The sequence below is a fragment of the Amphiprion ocellaris genome, chromosome 20 (genome assembly GCF_022539595.1).
Source record: "Amphiprion ocellaris isolate individual 3 ecotype Okinawa chromosome 20, ASM2253959v1, whole genome shotgun sequence".
NCBI classification, from domain to species: domain Eukaryota; kingdom Metazoa; phylum Chordata; class Actinopteri; family Pomacentridae; genus Amphiprion; species Amphiprion ocellaris.
This window is the reverse complement of record NC_072785.1, coordinates 14,669,739-14,692,588: the sequence shown is the minus strand read 5'-3', so window position 1 is coordinate 14,692,588 and position 22,850 is coordinate 14,669,739. Positions and strand designations below refer to the sequence as shown.

The 22,850-nt window shown below is 41.2% G+C and overlaps 2 protein-coding genes across 2 annotated transcripts; one reads left to right on the top strand and one right to left on the bottom strand.

The window, feature by feature from the left end:
* Positions 1-1,050: 1,050 nt before the first annotated feature.
* disp2 (dispatched homolog 2 (Drosophila)) lies at positions 1,051-18,085 on the top strand. The gene is made up of 10 exons (XM_023298974.3): positions 1,051-1,506; positions 6,779-6,917; positions 7,095-7,366; positions 8,370-8,399; positions 8,510-8,633; positions 9,247-9,362; positions 10,225-10,346; positions 11,010-11,107; positions 12,083-12,241; positions 13,043-18,085. The coding sequence occupies exons 1-10, from the start codon at positions 1,412-1,414 to the stop codon at positions 16,379-16,381; spliced, it is 4,494 nt and encodes a 1,497-aa protein (XP_023154742.2). The 5' UTR covers positions 1,051-1,411; the 3' UTR covers positions 16,382-18,085.
* On the bottom strand, positions 17,892-21,879 carry rpusd2 (RNA pseudouridine synthase domain containing 2). The gene is made up of 3 exons (XM_023298975.3): positions 21,213-21,879; positions 20,099-20,395; positions 17,892-19,176 (listed from the first exon to the last, which is right to left on the bottom strand). The coding sequence occupies exons 1-3, from the start codon at positions 21,837-21,839 to the stop codon at positions 18,373-18,375; spliced, it is 1,728 nt and encodes a 575-aa protein (XP_023154743.2). The 5' UTR covers positions 21,840-21,879; the 3' UTR covers positions 17,892-18,372.
* Between the last annotated feature and the right edge of the window lie 971 nt (positions 21,880-22,850).

The window sequence follows — 22,850 nt, the reverse complement described above, 5'->3', positions numbered from 1 at the left end:
CAAACCGAGGCATTATGAAGTGGTATAAATGAACGATCAGCATGATAACCACATGAATTAAAGCTTGAAAATGACTTTTCCCAAGTCAGGAAGGTGACAAAGTACACTTATTAAGGAGGAGGATGAGATATTACTGTAAGATGTTCTTTCTTTTAGAAGGAAATATACTTCTCTTTGCTTACTTAATGCATGAATTCTGATTGCAAAGCAACAGTAAATCTCACAAATGTGATAAATTAAGAGACTATGCATGCTACATATACTTTTGAATAAGACGTCCTTTATAAAGAGTCTAGACCTCTTCTCTAAATGGCTACTAAGTTACAAGCTATTAATTAGAACAATGTGGGTTGCCTGTTTGTGAAAATCACTTTAGCTGAAGTTAACTTTGTACATTTGGTAATAATACATCACCGGTGTCTGTGATTCATTATTTTAAATGCTAAAGGTTTTTCTGTTATTTTAATAAGTCACCCAGTTTGCACCTGGTAACTTTAAGAAGTCAGTAATTGGGGCTCAAGTTGTTAATAAATGTTTTTGCTGTAAGTAAATGATCTAACAGCTCAAGGGGATTTCTCACAACCTGGCAACCCCACATTTACTCATCTAAGAAGCAGCAGCCATTTAAAGGATTTATAGTAACAAAACCTCTAGTTATAACTTGCAGACTGTATAAATGACATTATAATATAGAATTTGTCTTAGCATAACATGAATAAAACATTAAAATGCTTATATTTTGCTGCTGCAATGCAACAAAACCTGTTTGAATTTACCTCTTATATTGTAATAGATGGAATAAACACAGCATTTGTTTGTTATAGTGGAGTCCTTTTGTGCTTTTGTTTACATAAATGATTAACATATTAACGATCCTTGTCTCCTCCTTATTGATTGGCAGATATTCGAGAGGAACATTGACTAGGAATAGTGGATTTTACCTGAACTGATGTCATCGGCATAATATTCAGCCTCATCGTAATCAGCAGTCGGAAGTCCCAATTAAGTTACTGCTCTAACTGAGCGCAGCATCACTGTCCGTGCACCTTCACAATGCGCCTTAAACAGCAGCTGTAGCTCCTGTCCGAGCCACTTAAGCAGCCACCGATGCTCCCCATCCGTCACTTCGTGCTCCAGCACCGCGACCGCTTGGACAGCGACCACGCAGCGTCCTCAGCATCACCGAGGCTCCGCCAATCAGCGCGCAGCTCGGGGCAGATTAACCCAAACAGCCTCGGTGCTGCTCTGTAGTAGCAGCCCCAGAAACAAGCCCGCACCTTTGATCCTCGTGGACTCAGTCTAAGGCAGATGGCAGGTTAACCGTTTGCTACACAACATCCGAAAATCCATCCTTGCCTTTAAGGAAAAAAAAAACAAAACATCACGTCTTCCAAGGCGAACCAGGAACAGGATGGATGCTTGCGCGATAACAGCAGAAAGCACGGATGCGATAGTGATGGATGATTCTCCTGAAGAGGAGAAGGAAATTCAGGAGGCTTGCCAGAGGTGGGTTGTTTTCTTCTTGTCACTGGATTTCTCTGAAGCTTATTGTGATTAGTGGAGAGAAATATATGTTTGGGGTTTTTTTGCAATAGTAGCTGTGAATGTGCTTTTTACTCTCCTCCCTGAGAGTGTCGCTCAAAATCCAGCTGTTTGTGCTGTGGACAATAGGATCATGTACAGGAGAGGATTTCTGCTCTGTTTAGTTTCCCATTACACTATTAGCATTATTATAAAATGAATTTCTAATAATGTTGTACTGTTTGTGCTGCTGGTGGAAACACAAGATGCCCATGTGCTGATGTCAGCTTATCTGTAAGAATTTATGTTTGATAATTTACACATTTTCAGTTCAAATATTACTTCTTACTATGTCAGATCACACTGAACATAAGTAATTTTGCAGGACAATACAAATTGCTAGTGCCTTCTTTGATATACTGTCTGATAAAGGGACATTGTGCTGTTCTGTGTCTGCCTTTGGCAGATAAACTGTGTGCAGTAGGCAGCACAAATCAGCACAGCACACTCAAACAGTCCACTTTAGATCTGCTCAGTGTCATCCTCCTGCTTTCTTCAAGCTGGCCCTCTAGGTCACTGATGTCACCCTGTCACTCATTTTGTTCTCTGCTAGCAGCCAAGCTTATTAAAAAAAATAAAAAATCTACTGGCTGAGAGGCTCCAAACATGAAAGCAGGGCTGGAAACAGCTGAGACCTGTCACCCTTTAGCTCAGCAACAGGCCACAGTTTGGTCGCTCCAACAACAATCCTTTTTCGGCATCTTGTCCTACACCTTGAGGCAGAGCCTCCAGTCTTCCCCTCTATTAATAGTCCAGCGCTCTGGCTTTTTAAGAAGGTTAACCGTTGGCCTGCTGCATACAGAGTGAGCTTTTGAGCTGCTCTTCAGTGTGTGTGATTGTCAGTTTAGGCAATGTTAAAAGACATGACATTGACTGGCATCCGGAGAGTTGATGCATGAGACGAGCAGTAGAAAGGGAGAGAGACCTGGAGATGGAGAAAGTGGAGAGTATAGCTGACAGTCTGTAGCCTTTAGAGGTATTTTTACTGCATGCTGAGGCTTTTGAATACCTTAAAGGCAACTTTGGGCACTTTGTTTTGACCATAGCAACATACTCCAAAGCACAAATTCGGCATTTTTGCTCAAACTTGGGTATTTTCCATTTCGTGGTTCAAATCCACTACAATTCAGAGGCTATATTGCACTATTTCACAGGTCTAGCTATTTTACAAGTCGAGATTTCACATACTATATGATGAACAGATAAATATGATTTATTTTTGTTGTCTAACAGTATTTATTTAAATATTCTAGCCCTACAGTAAACATCACCTTCTCAGAGGTTAAAATGCTGTTTGTGCTGAAACTTGGTTGAATTGCAATAATAGAAGCTGTCTCTCATACTTAGTTCACCCTCATTAACATTTTATTGCTGTTATATGAGATTGTGTTATTTTGTGAGATTTACTGAATAAACTGGCAAAGTGACAAAGTGAAATACGAGTAACTTTAAAAAAAAAAACAAACTTTGCTGTTTTGATTCAAACTCAGATTTATGAAGCCATTCCCTGCACACTGCCAGTGTCCTTTTTTTTTGTTTGTTTGTTTGTTTTTGTCCCGGGCATCGGAAGGAGCTTGCTGACACCTTCCTGGAATTATTTTTGTATTCATCCACTGAAATATGGATGAGTTCCAAAAATTGCTCTCCTTGTGTGTGTGTTTTCCAGCTCTGAGAAAGCCATTAAAAAGACGGAGAATTAGCCTTAAACACTAATATCCTGAACCGTGTGCTCACTGGGCTGCTGGGCAGAGGTTATATAGTGTCTTTTAATAATCATTTAACGTCAGTTTTAAACTGCATGGAGCACTGAGGGGAACTAGTTTATAATTCTACAGTATAGAAATGGCCCTAAATAAGTCGGCAGTGTTGACTTTCTAATAGTTTTTGTGGCTTTAGCACTTAAGTAGGCTAAACTAAACATGCTTTGTGACTAAGTGCTGCTGAATTAGCTGTTATTTATATCATATTACAGCTTTGCTGTAACATGACGTTCAGTTCTTCGCTGTGCTCCGTCATTAATCAGCCCCATAATCCCTCCGCTAATGTATACCACCAATTCAACAGACTACTTATCATCTGTGCGCCTTATTATGGGATGCAAATAAAACAGTGTGAGGTCAATTAGGCTCTGTTGACTTACTCTGTCGCCATGACGACAAGTCAGGAAGTGCGGTTGCATCCAGTCTACTGTGGAAAAACAAGCATGCGGCAGACTAGACGGACCTCGTGGAACCTTCACTGAGACACAGCACAGTGCTCCAGTCAGGGGGGTTTATTTGTCCTAGTTTAAGACTAAGGCATGTTTGAGGTTAAAATTTTGGATAAGGGTTAAAAAACAAGACTGTGATCAGATTTATCTCAACATACAGCTTATCTTTAGCGTTGAAAATAAACATCTTTTTTTTTAGCTTTGTCTGGCATTATCAATTCCCAGAAGGGGATTCTGTAAAGGCTGCTGTCAGAAGTGGGATTTGAACCCACATCTGCCACCTGAACGCAGTGCCTTAGAACACTCAGCCATCCTGACATATTAGCTCATCATATGATGCCTCTTAACATTTTTATGCATCATTGCGTAAACATTTAAACAATTAAACTGACATGTTTGGCATTTGAAAAACATATAAGAATGCAACAATATATATAAAATTTCTGTAGGTGTGAACAAACACAACATGGATACACAACATTACTTTGACCACAAAGTAGGTCAGTGAAGGGGTTTTGATATATTGGGACATTTTACTGGACATCTTATTAGAATGATTTGAATATGATAGAAAAGAAATAGAACAGGAAACAAGTGCATACAGCTTCACTAGCAGCTTTGTGACTGTCTTCTGCTAATTTCTCACTGTGGCAACGTTTACATACTGATGTTTAACAGGTAAATTTCTAATTTTTACAATCTCAGTTGAGCATGTTAGTGTGCTAACATTTGCTAATCAGCATCAACTACAGCTGAGGATGACAGAAGTGTTATTAGTTTATTAAATCATAAACCAAATTATCTGAAATTTATATTGACTTGCTGATGGTGGTAAATAAAATGGAGTGTCATCAGATTCACAAGAGTTTAATCTGATGTTAATATTGCTATTAAATTATTTTTAATGACAATTCATCCAGCTGTTGTTTTGATATTTATTGCTCTGAACCCCAGGCAATCCTTTGGCTTCTTTTGCTTCTGTCACATTTTAATTTATTGTGGGCTTATTTTTAACAGAAGTAGAAAGACTCTATGGAAAAAACACAATCATAGCTAGAAGTAGAAAGACCTCCAAAAAGTCCTCTGTGTGCAGTAGAACAGTGTTATAGTGTCATAAATCACAAAAAACACTGTAAGTTGAAAATCTTTCCTTATTTATTTTTTAAAAATTGAAAAAACCTGAAGGGCTCACAGTGGTGGTTAGCACTGTTGCCTTGCAGCTAGAAGATCCCCGCTTCACGTCCTGGTCCGGGCCTGGGATCTTTCTGCGTGACGTTTACATGTTCTCCCTCTGCACTGTGTGATAGACTGGTGACCTGTTCAGGGTGTCCCCTGCCTTCACCCTAAGTCACCTGGGTCCAGCGACCTCCACAACCCTAATGAGGATTAAGCGGTGTATAGATAATGGATGGAAAAAAACCTGGAATCAACATGTAAAACATTTTTCTACACTGCTGTTCAAAAGTTTGGGGTCAGTTAGAAATGTCCTTTTTTATGAATGAAAAGCAGTTTTTTTTTCCCAATGAAGATAGCATTAAGCTAATTAGAACTAAAGTCTAGACATTGTTAACGTGGTAAATGGCTATTCTACCTGGAAACAACAGATTTTTAATGGAATATCTCCATAGGGGTACAGAGGAACATTTCCAGCAACCATCACTCCTGTATTCTAATGCTACATTGTGTTAGCTAGTCATGTTGAAAGTCTAATTGATGATTAGAAAACCCTTGTGCAATTATGTTAGCACATGAATAAAAGTGTAAGCTTTCATGGAAAACATGAAATTGTCTGGGTGACCCCAAATTTTTGAACGGGAGCGTAAGTGCCCCAATGTGTTACCAACACTGGAAAATAACGTGACTTGTGATTTCAATCTGTTCACTGTAAACACAGCCTGCAGTTCAGCCCAGTCCGGCCGTATGCTTTTTTGCCACAGGACTGTTGGTTACAGCTGAATCACTAATAATTAGGTTATTGTGCTGAGGAGCACAGAATATTTAGTTTTTTACATAATCTGTTAAGTACGAATGCTTTATTTTTTTGGCTAAGTTTTAAGCAGTTGAATTATGTGACTTTGATAAAATATCATAATTTCTAGCTTAGATTTGGCTAATTTTCCAGGTGAAATGGCACACCACACTATTAGTTCAATAAACAATGAAAAGCTGAAATTCCACAATTTTTTTTCTGTATTTACAGTTTCTGGCCCTGATAGGTAGTGTAATTTTTGAAATAAAGCATTTTTGAGTTCAGAGGGTTAAAACTACAAACATGAACCTCATGGACTCCTTTTCTGGTCGCTATGAATAACTATGGTGTCAGTCTATCCAGTAGATGTTGAGATATTTCAACCTGCACCAACATGGTGGACCAACAAACGGACCAACCACCACTATCACCCTTGGAGCCATGCTGCTAACATGGCTAAAAATAGACATCTTCTCTTCCATGTTCTCTGGAGGGCTTGCACCATATATTGTAGGAATGAAAAAGGAATAGGCAGCAGACTCCAAGGGGAGAAGCATATCTTTACAAGCGCCACTCCAGGGTTCTCCTGACTGCTGCCATTACCCATGAGTCACCACTCAGTCTCATGTTATCTATCTAGGACAGCCACCTACCACTCTATAACATGATGACTTGGTGACATGATGTGAAAATAGCCTCTCACTCTCCCTCTTCTTCTCCCTGTCACACCCTCCTCACCCTCCTCCCTTCTGTTTTAATTGGCCTTCCTTACTTCCAGTAGCTACCCATAAATCCATTCCTTACCTTATTAGTTCTGCCAGGCCGCTCAATTCCCCTCAGAATATGAGATGAAACCGAGCCAAGAAGTACAGTCAAGAAACTGAGATGTCACTCACTGTTTACAGACTGAACTTTTGCACCTTCATTTTAAAGGAAGCTTGTCGTTTATTTCATTGTCGCCTTTCTGTCAATCATATTTTCTCTTCTCTTCCTCTCTGTCTCTTTTTCTTTGTCTTCAGTGGGATCCCAGCGGTTTCTCTGTGCCCCCCTGACAGCCCTGCAGAGGCCCAGTTGACAGTCATCCAGTCTGAAGGGGAGCTATGTGACAGCTGCAGCAGCCTTGGCAGACCTTCTTCCTCCTTCCAGCTTTATCACCAAGTAAGCCTGAACACTAGCTGTGCTGTGCGTTGTTTAGGAAAGGTATACACGGAGCCATTAAAATAGGTACTGGACATGACAGGTAGTGGCTAATATAGCCACTCATAAGATTTGAACAATATCAGAAATACCTACATTGTGATTATACAATTAAATCTACCTTCTCTTCTCCTTTAGGTCCCCCAGAGTCCTCAAGTTGGGGCTTACGATTCACCGCAGCCCCGAAAATGTCCCCACTGTAGCCATCACGGTCCGGTCAAACCGAGCGTCTGCCACAACTGTCATTCAAACGCCACTCATGCAGAAGGAGGTGTGGTTGTGAAAGTGGGCCACAGCTGCAGTTCTGCCCATCAGGCATCCCGTCATGCAGCGGTGCGGTGTCACTGGCTGCATGGGTCAAATGAGAGCAGGACACAGAAACCCAAGCAGCGACATGTGGTGACAGTAAGGTGAGTTTTTAGAGAATACACTCCTTTTGCTTTCTTACTTGGACTTAGATAAGAAGATCAACAGCACCGTGTCTGTATGGTAAATATGAAACCATGGAGCACAGCACAGGGAGCTTAGCTTAGCATAAAGACTGAGAGCAGGGGGGAAACAGCTCAGGTTTGTCTATTAGGCACCTGCAAATCTCAGTTTTAAATCAACACATATTATTTGTTTAATCATGAACCAAAGTGGAAAAATTGACACAGATTTACAGGTGGGTATGTGCCAGACTGTTTGTTGGCTGTATCTCTTTTAAAAGGGAGAATTGTTGCTTTGCATTTAGATTTTTGCATGGCTTTAACAAACACAGAGACATTGTAATGTGTTATTTAGGGAGCTTTTAAAGGTGCTGGGTTATTCAACCATCTCTGATTTGCATGACACTTTCTTTTAAAACCATAATCTAGTCTAAAATAGTATTTGTGAAATTTTTGCTTGACATATCAAATAATTTCCAAAGATGGCATTTCAAAAAAAAAAAAAAAAAAGTCCCCATCAACCCATGTTCAGCTTGTTTTCCACACATTGAACTTTGAGGCCATGCTTGGATGACTTTGCTGTCAAAGATAAAAACCATGAAAGTTTTCCTGTTGAAATTATTTGATATATCAAACTAAAATTTAACAAATATCTTGATAAATATTTAATGCAATAGAAATTTGCGACAAATCAGCAATGATCGAGCAAAGAAAAAAAACAAAACTTGATGACTGACCCTTCAGATAAAGTCTAATCAGTTGTTTTCTACTGTTTCTGGTTGCCTGTGCTAAACTAAACCAACCATCTGCTGGCCGTAGCTTCATATTTATGTGCAACATTCTTCAGACCAGCATCTTGAAGAAAATTAATCAACAAGTTTTCCATAACATCAAACAATTCCATAAAGGACACTGAGTGCACTTTCCTTTTAAAAATGTATGCTGAGTTATTCTATTATTAATTACTGTTTCCAATTATTACCAGGGATGGAGGACTCTACTGGATTCTTAAAAAGTAAGTGTGAGAATCTATTTTCCTACATGTCTCTCACATTTTGACAATAACTCACATTCATTTAGCTTCACTGACTGCTTCTGCTTTTTCTATGGTTTCCTGCTTGGCAGCTACTCCCAGGTGATAGTGGACTATCCGTTAGCGGCCCTGCTGGGTTGTGCAGTGCTGCTGCTGGGCTGCTCACTGGCTGGATTCTTCATTGGTTCACTGCCAGACTTCTCTGATCCGCTGCTAGTGAGTCTCAAACACAAAAGCAATCTCTAAATTTGAATCCAAAGGTTTCCTTTGCTGTATCTCTACTGTCACCTTTTGTCAGATCCACAATACAAACCTCCCTCACCACCTTAGGCTGAGCGTTAATTACTGTTTCCCTAATGACTGATGTTCTCGGCTGTATCCATTCACTTCAGTCTCATCTCAGATTCAATGAGCCGCGCTGAATTAGATCACACACGCTGTCATCTTAATTAAATACATCTCACCTTTTTAGATGCATGCTTACGGGATAAACAGTGATCAAGAAACGATTTGGAAAATGCAACGTGAATTAAAACAATGCATCATTAATGACTCATCTAAATGCATCTACAGAAGAATAGAATACGATTATGCCAAATCTTGACCTGCTTTTACACAAAAGCTCCTTTCCTGATAACATCAAACACTCATTAAAAAATACAGAGCATTTTTTATGCTTGTTCAGACAACATTACACATTGTTTGTGATGCTGATTTATTCAGTGAGCTACCGCAGCGCATTGATTGGAATCAGTGTCCACACTGCGTCTACAGCTTTGATGTCGGTTTGTGTGTGACTGTGAGTGTGTGTGCTGTGTTTTTTTCACAGGGCTTCGAGCCGCGGGGAACGTACATCGGAGTTCGCCAGTCCAGCTTGTACGAGCTGCAGGAGAACACAGGCCCGGGGAAAACTCTGTCTCCTCTACCACAGCAGCTCAGTAAAAGGTCAGCAGGGAGATTTAGTAGAGTGTGGGGTTTCTACATGGGGAGGCTGCAACACTGACCAACATAGATAGATGCTGTAGAAATAAATGTAAGCTGCATACATATAGAAATAGCGATCATATTGGTGTCTCAAGCTGCATCATGGTGTGTGTGGTTATAATTGGTGAATGTCTGAAAACTGATAAAACATTGTTGTCAGTAGTAATACTTCACTCATATGCAATAGATGCCTAATAGCAGTTCATTAAAAATAATTCTGATACAAGAACGCAGTGATATAAGCAGGATTAAAGCTGCTCCAATCAAAATGTTTATATTTGCAATTACTCAAAAGACCATTTAATGTGAACGGCACTGCTCACAGTGATGAACAGCTAAATAAATATCCCTCATCCTTGCAGTTCCTATCACCTTTACGGAGTATTTCAGCATCATTAGCCTAATTGTTTTGGCTTTCTGCAGCTGGTACTATTTTGGTTCACTCCTACCATTCCCTTTATCCTCAGTCAAAGCAGTGTTTACATGCTACAGAGCCAGACACTTTTCTAAGAAAATTATTTTAGAATCTAGGATAGAAGAAGATTAAACATTGCATGACTCCAACTGAATGTCAATGTTGCAGCATGTCTGCTGGATGTGCAAATAAGCAAATGTTTGCTATCACATTTGCAATATCAACTGAAAAGTTGGCAGTGTTGAGTTTACAGCTTACTGTGGTGCCCCCAAGTGACCAAAAAGCAATCAATCTAAGTTGAAGAAATGATTAAATCATGGGATTTTTACTTTGTCTTGTTTGGAACAAAAAAATGTGTTTAAAGAAACTAAAAAAATCCATCTGCTTGTATATGTGTGGTTGTATCAGTGGTAGGTGTGGAGGCGCTGTCAGTAAAGACAGTAGTGGAGGCCAGGACGCCTCCAGAGTTCGCATCAAGAGGATGCCGGCCAGAGACTCTTCTCTAGACACCTTCCTTTGTGATGCACCAGGTGAGTAAGTCCTGATCAGTTCAGCTCTTACATTCTCAGTAGAGTTAATAACAACATAAATCTGATGGATTGCCATTCAGTATTTGACTTCCTAAAACTGCACGTAAAAAGTAGGAATAAAAGGCAAAACCTTGCAGCGTGTTCAGGTGTAATTAGTATTCCCTACACACATGACAAAAAGTAAAACATGAAGGTGGCAGCTTATCAGTTAAAGACAAGATTACAAAAACCTGCAAGATAGTAAGAAGATATGATTGATAGCTTTAAGTTCAAAGGATTTTGCTTAGTGCTTTTCTTTGGGAAGGTTATCCCAGATTTTCGTCTTTAAGCTGTGCTTTGAAATAGTCTGCTGTTAGATCAAAGCCTGTGCTTCTCTTTACCATAAAAAAGAGAGAAAGCTCCCTAAATAGATACATCAGCAAGTCCAAGCCTTGAGGTTTGCATTATATTGAAGATGCAAGAAGATTAGAATTTTTATTCAGCACTGATGGCATGATAATAAGCACAAGAAATGCTTTATGATTTCTGAATATATACATAAAATTTTAACTTGAACAAGTATTTTAAGCCACTCTGAACATTTCTGACGATCCCCACAAGCCGGTGATTCATGCCGGTCACTGTGTTCCTGTATATTGAATCCATCTGTCTCTCTCCATGCAGACCAGCGTCTGGCCCAGCTGGTGTTTCGATCAGAAAACTCAGCCAGTCTCTGGAGTCTGAAAGCGATCCACGCCATGTGTGACATGGAGCAATCCAGGGTTCGTTCTGACTACCCACTCTCTCATTTCACCTCTACTTTAGCCTTCGTCACCTCTTTAGTCATCATCATCTGTCAGTCTCACTGACATCTTCCTCCGTAACACAGTGACTGTATTTCACATTTAAAGCTCTAGTGTGTAGGATTTAGTGGCATTCAGAGGTGAGGTTGCTGATTGTAACCAACTGAATCACTATCCATAAGCTATTCTTCACTATTGTGCAGGGAAACCGCTGGTGATTGCCACTTCAAAATGAAAAAGTCCCTCCTGCTCCCTATATAAGCGAGGTCATTTTAAGCTAACAAAACCACAACAATTTGTAGTTACCATAGCATCCCCCGCTGGCTTGTGGACTAAGACTTTTTAAGTCTCAAGTTTGGATTTTTGGTCGTTTATGAACTTGGATCAGAAGAGTGAGAGTGAATCTGACTGAGAAACCAAGGACACTAAACAGATCCATTATTGTCAATCTAAAATTAGCCCCACCCGAATGCTGCTTATGTCTATTCTGCTTTAACTAGGACACCAATTTACTAAATACACATGGTGCTGTATTGAAAAACTGAAACTAGCAATTGAGACCATAAACTTATTAGGAAAATGTGTATTGAGGGAACAAATCAAGTGAAAATGAGGGCCATTTTCAGATGGACATCCAGACTTCTTTTTGCAACCAGAGGTGTCGCCCCATGCTGGCTGTTAGAAAGAATGCAGGTTTAAGGCATTTATGCTTTGGCTTCATTTCATAAAGAGTCTGTGGTAGCAACAGGTGATTATACACTAATGAAAACATAATTAAGAATACTTAACATATCTGCCAGTAGATCCTCCTAAATCCTACACACTGGCCCTTTAATTGTCTGCTCCAATAATAAATAACACTGTACATTATTGTATGTGAAATTAAATCCTCTTTTGTGAATTAGTTTCAATACTGGGCATGTATTCAAAAAACCTCTCCCTGGTTTCAATCAGATTGGCTCCCAGGCCCATTTCCAAGACCTGTGCCAGCAGCATGGGAGGGTGAAAGCCAAGGGAACGTCCAGAAGCGACTGTTGTCCGAGCTGGTCTCTGGGGAATTACTTGGCAGTCCTCACTAATGCCTCCAGCTGCCTCAACCTCACCTCACAGCAAGTACTGGGGCTTTCTTCTCATTTTACAAATTAACCAGACAAACAAAGTGCTGTAACAGCTGTAATTATAAACATGGTTGTTCTGTAAACAGTGCATCGCAGTAGCCCATCTCATTATGTACCATAGTGCACCATATTTTTAAAAAAAATACGTTGAGCAACAAATCTGAATCTTCAAAAATTGTAGTTTGGCAAGTTTTAACTGCACCTCACAGTATTTAGCAAAACGCAAGTAAGTGGACCCAAAGTGAGATCAGCGAATTTTAGGTAACTAACACAGGTCAGTGTTTGAACTCTGAAATCATACTGAGAAATTAGTAGTGTGGTCACAGTTATAGATTTGTACACATTTTGATGTCAGTACCTTGTTTTTATTGTTTTGTAATATTGAAAGGAATAGCTGTGTTTAGGCATATATTCTTGATGAAAAGACATACTGCTGTCATGTGTTGGTTAAATATAAAGTCACAACTAGTAGATTAGCTTAATTTTTACTAGAAATAGGGGAAACAGCTATTGTGTGTCTTTGTAAAGGTAGCAAAATCCAACTAGCAATACTTTAAAAGCTCAATAATTGACACATTTTAAGTCATACAAAAATGCAACAGGGGTTAATGTGCTGGACGATGTCTGTCTTGTAAAGTGGTATCAACATTCTCACTGAAGCAAATTTCAGAAAAGGTTAAGGGAAACTGCACACAAAAGTGAGTGAAGTAATGTAGGTAGTCAACTCAATTACAACTCAGCCCTACTGTATGCTCCTGCCGACAGTTTATTTTCAATTTTCTGTCTTTCACACCAGGTTACTGAGTCTCTGAACCTTCTCCGGAAATGTGCTCAGTACTATCATGAAGGACATCTAGTGGAAGCCTGTGTCGAGAGACCCAAACATAGAGGCTGCTCCTCCGTTCCTTCCCGCTGCAAACAATCCCGTGTGGTGTTCCAAATCCTGCACTTCCTCGTCGACAAAGACTTCCTTGGTCCGCAGACTGTTGAATACCAAATACCAACGCTGAAGTACAGCCTTTTGTTCCTACCCATCAACAAGGGACAACACATGATGGAGATATACATGAATAGCCTTGAAGGCCAGGATCTGACATACAATAATACGACTATTACTGGCATAGACTTTGGAATCAAGCAAACCCTGTTCAAGTATTACCTGGCAAGGGATTCGGTATACCCCATCCTAGCTGTTGTATCTCTTCTTTTAACTATGGCTCTTTATCTTCACTCTCTCTTCATCGTAGCATTATCGATAATAGCAATCACAGGCTCCCTCCTAACCTCGTATTTCTTCTACAAAGTAGCATTTCGCCTGACTTTCTTTCCAATGGTCAATCTGTCTGCAGCTCTTATTCTCTTAGGAAGTTGCTCCAATCAGGTTTTCCTCTTTACTGACTTCTGGAATCTGCAGCTATCCCAGAACCCTTCAGCCTCCCTGGAGAAGAGAGTAAACAGAGCTTTGCAGGAAGTCGGCTATTTGATTTTAGCGTCAGGGCTGACCTCCAGTGCAGCATTTTTCTCCGGTTATCTCAGTAGTATCACAGCAATCAGATGTTTCTCTATTTATCTCGGAACCGCCTCTTTCATCAGCTCACTTTTGGCGTGCGTGTGGCTACCGTGCTCTTTCATCCTGCGTGAACGCTACACAAAATCATCCTCTGCTTCTGCTGCAGTGCAAGGATGGAAACCTTGCTGCTCCAAAAACACTGGCGGCTTCTGGGACACAAGCTCACGCAAGAGATGCCTATTCAGCCTCGCGCAGAAATTGAGAGAATTAAAACGGGGTCTCACAGACACCTCCAATTTAATATTTCTAAAAATCCTCCCTTGTGGAGTGGTAAAGTTTCGGTACATCTGGGTGTGCTGGTTCGCGGTGCTCGCAGCCGGGGGCACATACATGGCCTGCATCGACCCGGGCATGAAACTGCCCACTCTTGATAGCAGGGTCACCCAGCTTTTCCGCTCCAGTCATCCATTTGAGAGGTTTGATGCAGAGTATAGCCACATGTTCATGTTTGAGAGACAGAGAAATGGAGAGGATAAGCCTGTTGCATTAATGCTTGTTTGGGGAGTCAAACCAATTGATAATGGGGATCATTTTAACCCAAGAAGCAATGGCTCTTTAGTTCTTGACCCAGACTTTAACATGAGCCGACCTGACGCTCAAGTTTGGTTGAGGGATCTATGTGGGCGGGTTCAGAACCAAAGCTTTTATTCCCCTCTGACACCGGAGGATAAAGATGTGATAACAGACAATATCTGCCTTGTGGAGCAGCTCGTACACTGGGTATCCGTCAGAAGGTGCTCAGACAGCGATGACGCCCTTCATTTTTGCTGTAATGACATCCCTTTCCCCTACCCTCCTAATGTTTTTGAGAAATGCCTTAGTATGATGCTAGCAGAGAGGTACGCTGAATGCCATCTGGCACACAGCGGAGGCCTGTACTTCCAGCCAGATGGCCGGGTCGCTGCCCTCGTGTTGGCATTCAAAACCACATACCTCCACAGCTTCAACTTCAGCAAAACCAGTGCTTTTTACAGAGAAATCCTTACTTGGTTTAACAGAGAAATATCAGGAGCACCACAAGGGCTGGAGAAGGGCTGGTTCATCAGTCAGCTGTCTCTTTTTGATCTACAACAGTCTTTAGGTTCTGAGACTCTGGTAGTAGCTGGTTTCTCAGTAGCTCTCACATTTGTTTTGCTGCTCGTAACCACCTGGAATATTCCACTGAGCATATATGGGACTCTAGCTGTAGGAGGCAGTGTGTTTGTCACAGTTGGCCTCCTTGTTCTTCTTGAATGGCAGCTGAATGGCATCGAGGCTCTGTTTATATCATCAGCCGCAGGGTTGTCTGTTGACTTTATTGCTAATTATTGCATATCCTACAGCTTAGCTCCCCATTCTGACAAAATTGGGAAAGTAGCCCACGCCACTAAAAGGATGGGCTGTCCTGTAGCAATAGTATCAGGAGCATTTTTCTTCATGGGGATTATCTTGTTACCTGCCACAGCCTTGCTGTTCAGAAAGCTTGGGATTTTCCTGTTTTTGGTGAAATGTGTAGCATGTGGATTTGCAACCTTTTTTTTCCAGTCGCTGTGCTGTTTCTTTGGACCCCAGAGAAACTGTGGAACGATCACATTGCCATGTTGTTCAGACCAGACAGACGCCGTGCTGTCCTCTTGTGCCGAGCCCGGTTCTTCGTCAGCCTCGGCTGCTAATGGGGCCTTTGGCAGATCTAGAGCGAGGAGGAGTTATGACAAAGAAGCAGCTGGTTACCTCTACCCCAACCACCAACGTCAGCACAGACAGAAACAGCCTGGAGGAGGCGGTGGCGGGAACCAAGGGCCGGAGCAGTACGAGCTGCAGCCTTTGGGTTATCGACTGAGTGACAGCTTTGAGAACAGCACCTGCACCAGCAAACTGTCCAACCGGCCCTCTGTGCTATCTGACGAGATCGAGTACTGTGGGAAAGATGAGGGTAGGAACAGCATGGACGGGGAAAGCGAAAATACCTGCAGTCATCAACATAAGATCGGCCAACCACCACCAGCCCTCCAGACCTCATCTCCTTACAAAGACAACACCCTCCACCCAATGGGTCTTGCACAAGCAGATGTAGCTAAGGACAAGCTTCTGTGTAAAACCTGCAGGGGTCATACGGCTGAGCTGAAGCACTGGAGCAATACATCCTTCTCCTCATCTTCAAGCATAGAGGAGACCATCATCAGTCACACACTGGAGACCACTGACCAGCCGTCTCTCTGCAAAGGTGAAAACGCCACAGGGGAGAGTCACTATCACCGTCACTGCTCACATAAAGGGCCTTCCTCCTCACAGTCTCACAGCTCGTGTGAGGGTCTGGAGGACTCCTGTGAAACATGCCTCAGTGACATCGAACCAGGGCTTTCAAACCTGCAGCAACATGAAGGACAAGAGGAGGTCCATTTACAGCCAGGTCACCTCAACGGGAAGAGAGATACGCTTCGTCTCTCGCTGAAAGAAACAGTTTATGACAACTGTGGTAAAAACCGCACCAGCCAGAGTGAGGAAGTGGTCATTTTACCCAACAGTAAGCCCGACTTACCGGACGTTTGGATCAAGAGAGATGGACAACGGGAAGACACATGTTGAGCAATGTGGAGGGAATCTTTGCAAACACTGTGCATTAGTTGTTCTTAATTTATATTAAAAAAGGAATCACAGTACTTACACAAGCATATAAAACTTTTAAAAAGAAGCATACACTGTTACATTTGTATAATGCTCAAAGGAAATATAAGCCAACCGCAAACACAACATGTGACAGCATGTTTGTCTGATGTTGCAGTTAAGGTTGTTTCATTGTCTGTTACAAATGAGGTCAGAGCATGAGTGTTTCTTCAGCAAAAAGGTCAAATCAAGGCATCACTTGTCCAACTGAGCATTTTTAGACAGAAGACAGCTCTGTGCTCAGTCACAACTTTGCACCAGTATCACACTTGAAATTGCAGCGTGCAGTCAACACAAGACATCAAGTACTGCACCTGCTGCCTGCAGAATCTACTTTGTGCCTGGAACTTTTTAACTTCTGAACCTGTACACTCTGCACAGACTGGGTTTTAAAGAATACAACGGCAACTGTGTGAACCCGCTGGCCTTTCTCCATGCTGGAATTGACCCCTAATGAGCCATATACATTCATGGACTTATATCAAAACATAAATGTGAGATATACAGAGAAAGAGCTGGATTGTGTGTGTGGCTGTGTGCAGTGTCACATACAGTTTTTAAGCATGAATCAATCATTATCATCATTACCTGAAATTGCAAACAAGTGTGACTTGACTACAGTCAGTTGGTTTTGCTCTCTATGCTGATATGTACAGTATGTCCTTTGTCACCATGACATAGAAAATTGAGACCTACAGTTAGCGGTGTGTCATTTGTGGTGTCATGGCTTGCTTTTAGTGTTTTACTGTCAAATTATAAGTCATGCTGTTTAATCTAGTGTCAGTGCCAAAACAATGTAATGTTTACTTATGTGATGATTTTAAAGGGCAAAGGGGTTTCAAATACAGATGTAACACTCTATGTGAGTTTATACATTGTTGGAAAATTAAGGTGCAAACTATTCCAGGATCTGTAGATGTCGGCGCACGCCTTAGCCTTTGTAAAGAAGTAGGAGCTCTAATTTCTATTTCCAAAGAAGTAATTATACCTTTGCAAGTCACTGCATTGACAGCTAATAATTTGAATATGGACCTTTTTATTCTGTTGTTGGAAACTCCAACAGGTAGCTATCCAAGCAACAGACAGCCTTTATCCTCAGCCCATCCCACAATTGAGAACAGTTGCTTGTATCTTAATGTATTTCAAATAACGGTATTTATAACATGGACAGCATGTGCCAAGTGTCTTTCAACAGGTTGTTTTCTTGGCTGAAACTGTGTGTTTTGTGCAATGGGTGTGTCCCTCAAAAAGCAAAATAAGATGTGTTTATGGTCCTTTATATCATGTTTAGTGTAAATTAAAAAGGAGTTGCAGTGATGGTGGTTCAGCAGTAAGACCTTGACAAGAACAGATGTATATGAAACGTGCCTACGAGCAGGGTTCTTTTCAAATTTTCTCATGTAAGAAGTGTTTGCTTTTGACATCTTGACTGTACAATCACAAGTCTTTAATAAGCCTTCACTTTAAAGCACTCAGCAGAATGACCTGCCTTACAGACAAAAGAAATTAATCACATGCTTTCTATAAACATGGAATAATAAAGGTCACTACCACCACTACCACCATAATTTACAGCTGTCATTGTTCATTTTTCACAAAATGAAATAAAACATTTATTTTCCTGCGGTCTGGCTTTAATTTATTTCAAATAGTAGTTGTTGTACCATGTATTTTACAGGTTTTAAGGATGAAATTAAAACAGTCCTCCAAGTAAAATGGGGATTAAATTAAAATGAGGGCAAAATTTCATATCAATATTTAAAGCAGAAAAAAAATAAACATTTTATGCCATGCTCAGAGAATTTACAAAAGAACTGTGAAGAGAAATGCATCACAGTAAAATCAGAAAGCCTCAAAATAAAACCTCCTAAAGTATCTCAAAAGGCAAACTCATTAGCAGTGTTCATCGGGCTCTATTCAGCGTCGACCCAGTCTTCTTTGGCCCAATCTGGTAAACTAGTGGAATATTCAAAGTCAGGCCCTTTGTACCGTAAAGCATGGAGATACATAATGAGCTCCTTCTCTGTGGGGTCTGGTCGCACCAGTTTACATTCACTACACAGGTGGTCTTGAGTCCCCTGAGGAGTTTTCCGAGTAGAATCAGCTGCCTCTGTTTGATTTCCATTTGAATTAGTTGATAGAGGGTTCTGAGATTCTGTGAGTGAGGCATTCTTAGCATTTATGTTTGTTGTCTCAGTGCAATCAAACTTTTTGTCTACTTGTGTCTGACAACTTTCTCCACTCTCATCAGGTTCAGCGGTTCTACCTGACTTGTCCATTTTCTCAGATATCTTGATTTTCTTCTTGGCTTCTTGTCCGACTCCAGTGCAGTCATCTGTAATATCTAGCAGGTGCAGATTTTGATGTTCCTGTACCAGGGCCTGCAGCAGCTCCTCGTCGCTCTTCCCTATATGTCCCCCTTTCCCCCTGTGAGGACCCCATGCTGAGGCTCCGTAGATGGGATCATTGACGATGGGAAAGCCCAGGTACTGAAGGTGGACTCTGATCTGGTGCGTGCGGCCAGTGAGGGGTAAACAGCGGACCACACTTGTTTTTCCGTTAAAGCTGAGCCTTTGAAAGACGGTTCGGCACTCCTTACCCTTCGGGTCAACTCGACAGAGGCCGATTTTAAAGGAGACAACCAGGATGGGCTCCTCGCAGATCAGTTCACCCTCTGGAAACTCCCCGTCCACTCGGCACACATACTCCTTTTCAAGCTGGCAGAGAGAGTAATATGTAAGGCACTTTTTAAAACCCAGCCAACACACTCATGTGCATCGCTCTGTAGCTAGAGGTCCTTCTCTCCTCAGGGCACACTGATGACGTGAATGTGTAGTTCAGTCATTGCTATGCGTAGTTCAAATGAGTTCAAATGCTCTATGTCTTCTTTTGATAATTCTATGTATTTTTCCCCCACATAAATTGATTATATTTAAAATAAAATGTTATCTTGTCAGTGATAATAGTGAATGTACTTGCTGCTATTTTTTGCTGGTCAAAGCTAAAGTGACTGTTATAAATATTGGTGACTAATTGTGTTTCTCTTTTGCTCACTTAATCACTTAGAGTATTAGGATATATATAAACATGCATTGTTTGTTTACTTGGTATTTCTACATCAATGTGTACATTCTTGGCTATCTCTTTGGATATTATCATGGATGATGGAGGGGATTCACATTCACTGACTGGTCAAGGCTGTGCAAAAACAATGAGACATCAATGTTCTTTAAAAACAATAGAGAAATACAAAAAGGCACAATGTCATAAATAATAAGGAGGTAGAGATTATGTAGCTAAATGGCATAATTAGATAATTCCTATGTGTTCGATCATCATTGATTTATGTCTATAATGGACATGCAATCCCTTTGGAAGCAGGGAATGAGGGTTGAGAGGAATGCGTAAGTACCGGTAGTACTGTATGCTTATGTTTGTTAGTTTCTTTGTTTTATTATGTACACTTCCTTCATTTGTCGTGTTAGGGGAGTAGAGGGTGGGTGTGGAGTGAGTTGGTTGAATGAAAGACGGGGGCGGAAAATTAAATTGCAGAATGTAGAGAGAGCAAATATAAACCACCAGTGATTGATTTACTTTAGCTAAGGGTAAAACTGCAAGTCCAAATCAGCCTGAACATACCTGTCTGTCTCTCACCAACTGGTCCAGTTGCTTCGATTTCTCCAGCGTCCGGGCAAACAGCAGCACTCCAGAGGTGAGCCTGTCCAGCCTGTGGACTGTATGAAGCTCCGAGATGCCCCGCTCTTTTCCCAGAATGAAAATCACCGTGTTGTGACGGAAACGGCCACAGGGGTGGACGGGGATGGAGGCAGGCTTGTCGACCACAAGTACTTCACCATCATCCACCAGAACCTCCAGTGGTCTGCCAACTACAGGTGGCTCATGGCGGTGCACAGTGTTCCTCATGTGGTCGTTATTCTGTGGAGAGAAGGGAAGGATTTAGTCTTTTGATACCTCAGTCGATTGCGAGACCTTCCGATGACAGTATTAGGGTTAAGTTTAGGTACATTTTCAAAGACAGGTAATGTCCATCTCTCCTTCCTGGGAATGAGTATATTGTCCTTACAAGACTACAATATCTATTATGCCAAAATGTATGTTTAAGATGGGCCTACATGATGATTTGTTGATACAAGAGGTTATACAGATCTAGGTTTGGATTAATTACATCTAAAATTGAGAGTTTTGATTCCTTTTAGCTACATAAACGCAGCTGTCCATCAGTTAACAGAAACAATAAAATGTGTGTGCCTGAAATGTCTGTTTCAGGATTGATTTGAAGATTTTATTGTTTGCTTTTAAGGTTTTAAATGGGATGGCGCCACCTTATTTGGCATAGCTCTTACATTATCCCATCTCCATTAGAGCACATACAACCAGATGCTCTCAAAAATAGAGGCGATTGAGTCTTTGCAGCAGTTTCTCCTAATGTAAGGAACAGTTTACCTTTCCATGTGAGAACTGCTTGGAGTTTAGAAAGTTTTAATTGCTGCTTAAGACGCACCTCTTTCTGTTAGGATTTGATTAAAACAGAACTTGATATCCTGATTTTATCTCATATTGTGTTGTATTAATTTTTCTTATTTTAGCAGTGCTATTGGAATTGCTTTATAAATAAATTTGCCTTTGACAGTATGACAACACATTGTATGCATTCCTCTGTTGTTCTGGCAGTGAGCATGCACAATGATTAAACAAGCAGGGCTGAAAACACACATGAAGTGCTGGTACTGACCCTGAGCACCACAGACAGATCCTCCACAGGTGTCTCGTTGAGCTTGATGCGACCCTCTTTGGCGGCCATCTGATAATACTCAATGGACTCGGCTCTGAACTCACTGTTAAACACATCCAGAAGAGTCTTTCCAATCCACCGACCTTTACAGTAGGTCTTAAAGTCAAAGTAATACGGATACACCTTACGAAGCCCACTCTCGAAGTAGTAAGACGTCTCGTCGAAATGCTCCTGGCTGAAGCTGACACCCGGGTTGCGTTTCTGCGGCGGGGGTACGTATCTCTCCCCCGGACGGAGCTTCTTCCCTCCCGCTCCTCTCCGCCTCTTACCTCGGCCACTTTTCTCCGCTTCGTCCGGCTCGTCGTTTTTGCGTTTGCCAGTTTCTGTTGCGTCTTTCGTCGCGGTTTCCTCCACTGACACCGGTGTGTTTACGCCCGCCGGTGTTCCTGAGTCGTTAGCTGCTTGCTCCATCGTCAAGCTGCTCTTCTGACACCGCAGTGAGTTCAAATGAAAGCTCCGAAATGTACTTACGTTGCAAACCGAAGTAAATTGAGCTACACGTCTGCTAACTTTAGTTATACACAACAATAAAGACCGTAAACCTCTAGCCGACACACTCACGTGCATTGCTCTCGAGCTAGAGGTCCTTCTCTCCTCAGGCGCGCCCTGATGACGTCAATGTGTAGTCCAGTCAGTGCTATATGTACTTCAAACAGTTTACTCTTCTTCTACCGTGTATATTGGCTGTTAAAAGTATTAGCAGACATTATGCTATCTTTTTACTAATTCAAATGTTCCTCAAAGCTCTTTTTGATTAATATATGTATTCTTTTCCACATAAATTGACTATATTTAATATAAAATGTTATTTTGGCAGTGATAATTAGTGATGGCTGATCGAGGCTTTGTTGAAGCTTCGACACTTCATTCAAAACATGGTTCATTACTCGAGGCCTCAATGACACACAGTGCTCGAGTAGGACATCTAGTGGTCAATAATATGAAGTGCAATCAAGACGTGGTCGGTTCATGGATTGTTTTGGATTTGATTCGCCATGCACACATTCCTGTTTGACTACACTAGATGATTGTATGGGTTGTAGTGGACACAAAAATAATATTACTAGTAATAATAATGACAATAACTATTGAAGAGCACGTTTCTTATTTCCCATGTTTGTCTGTATCCCTATATACTCTTTGCTTATATTCTGTGTTATGAAACATTTAAACGGTGCTGCTACATTCATGAGATGCTCTACAAATACAGACTGATGTAATTTTCACATGGGGCTGGTGCAAATAAAGATTTTATGGATTATTATGGATTTTGGCAAAGTATGTCTTGGGGTTTATTGGTAAAGAGGTCAGTAAAGAGGGTGTGCTTATGTAACTGGTTATGAGTTTTTATTGAGAAATAATTTATCAACAGTTTTGGGACCACTGTTCTCTCTAAGCTGCGCGCGTGCGCAATTGCGCACTGCTGACACGGTCTCCGCGCACAGAAAATCTGCGCTGCGCACAAAAAAAAATCCAACCTAAATTGTAAATAAAATAAACACGTAACAATTCATTCTGTGCTATTTTTCAGTGTGAGTCAGTGAGTTACCGGTGACTGGCTGCAGCAGCCAATGATGC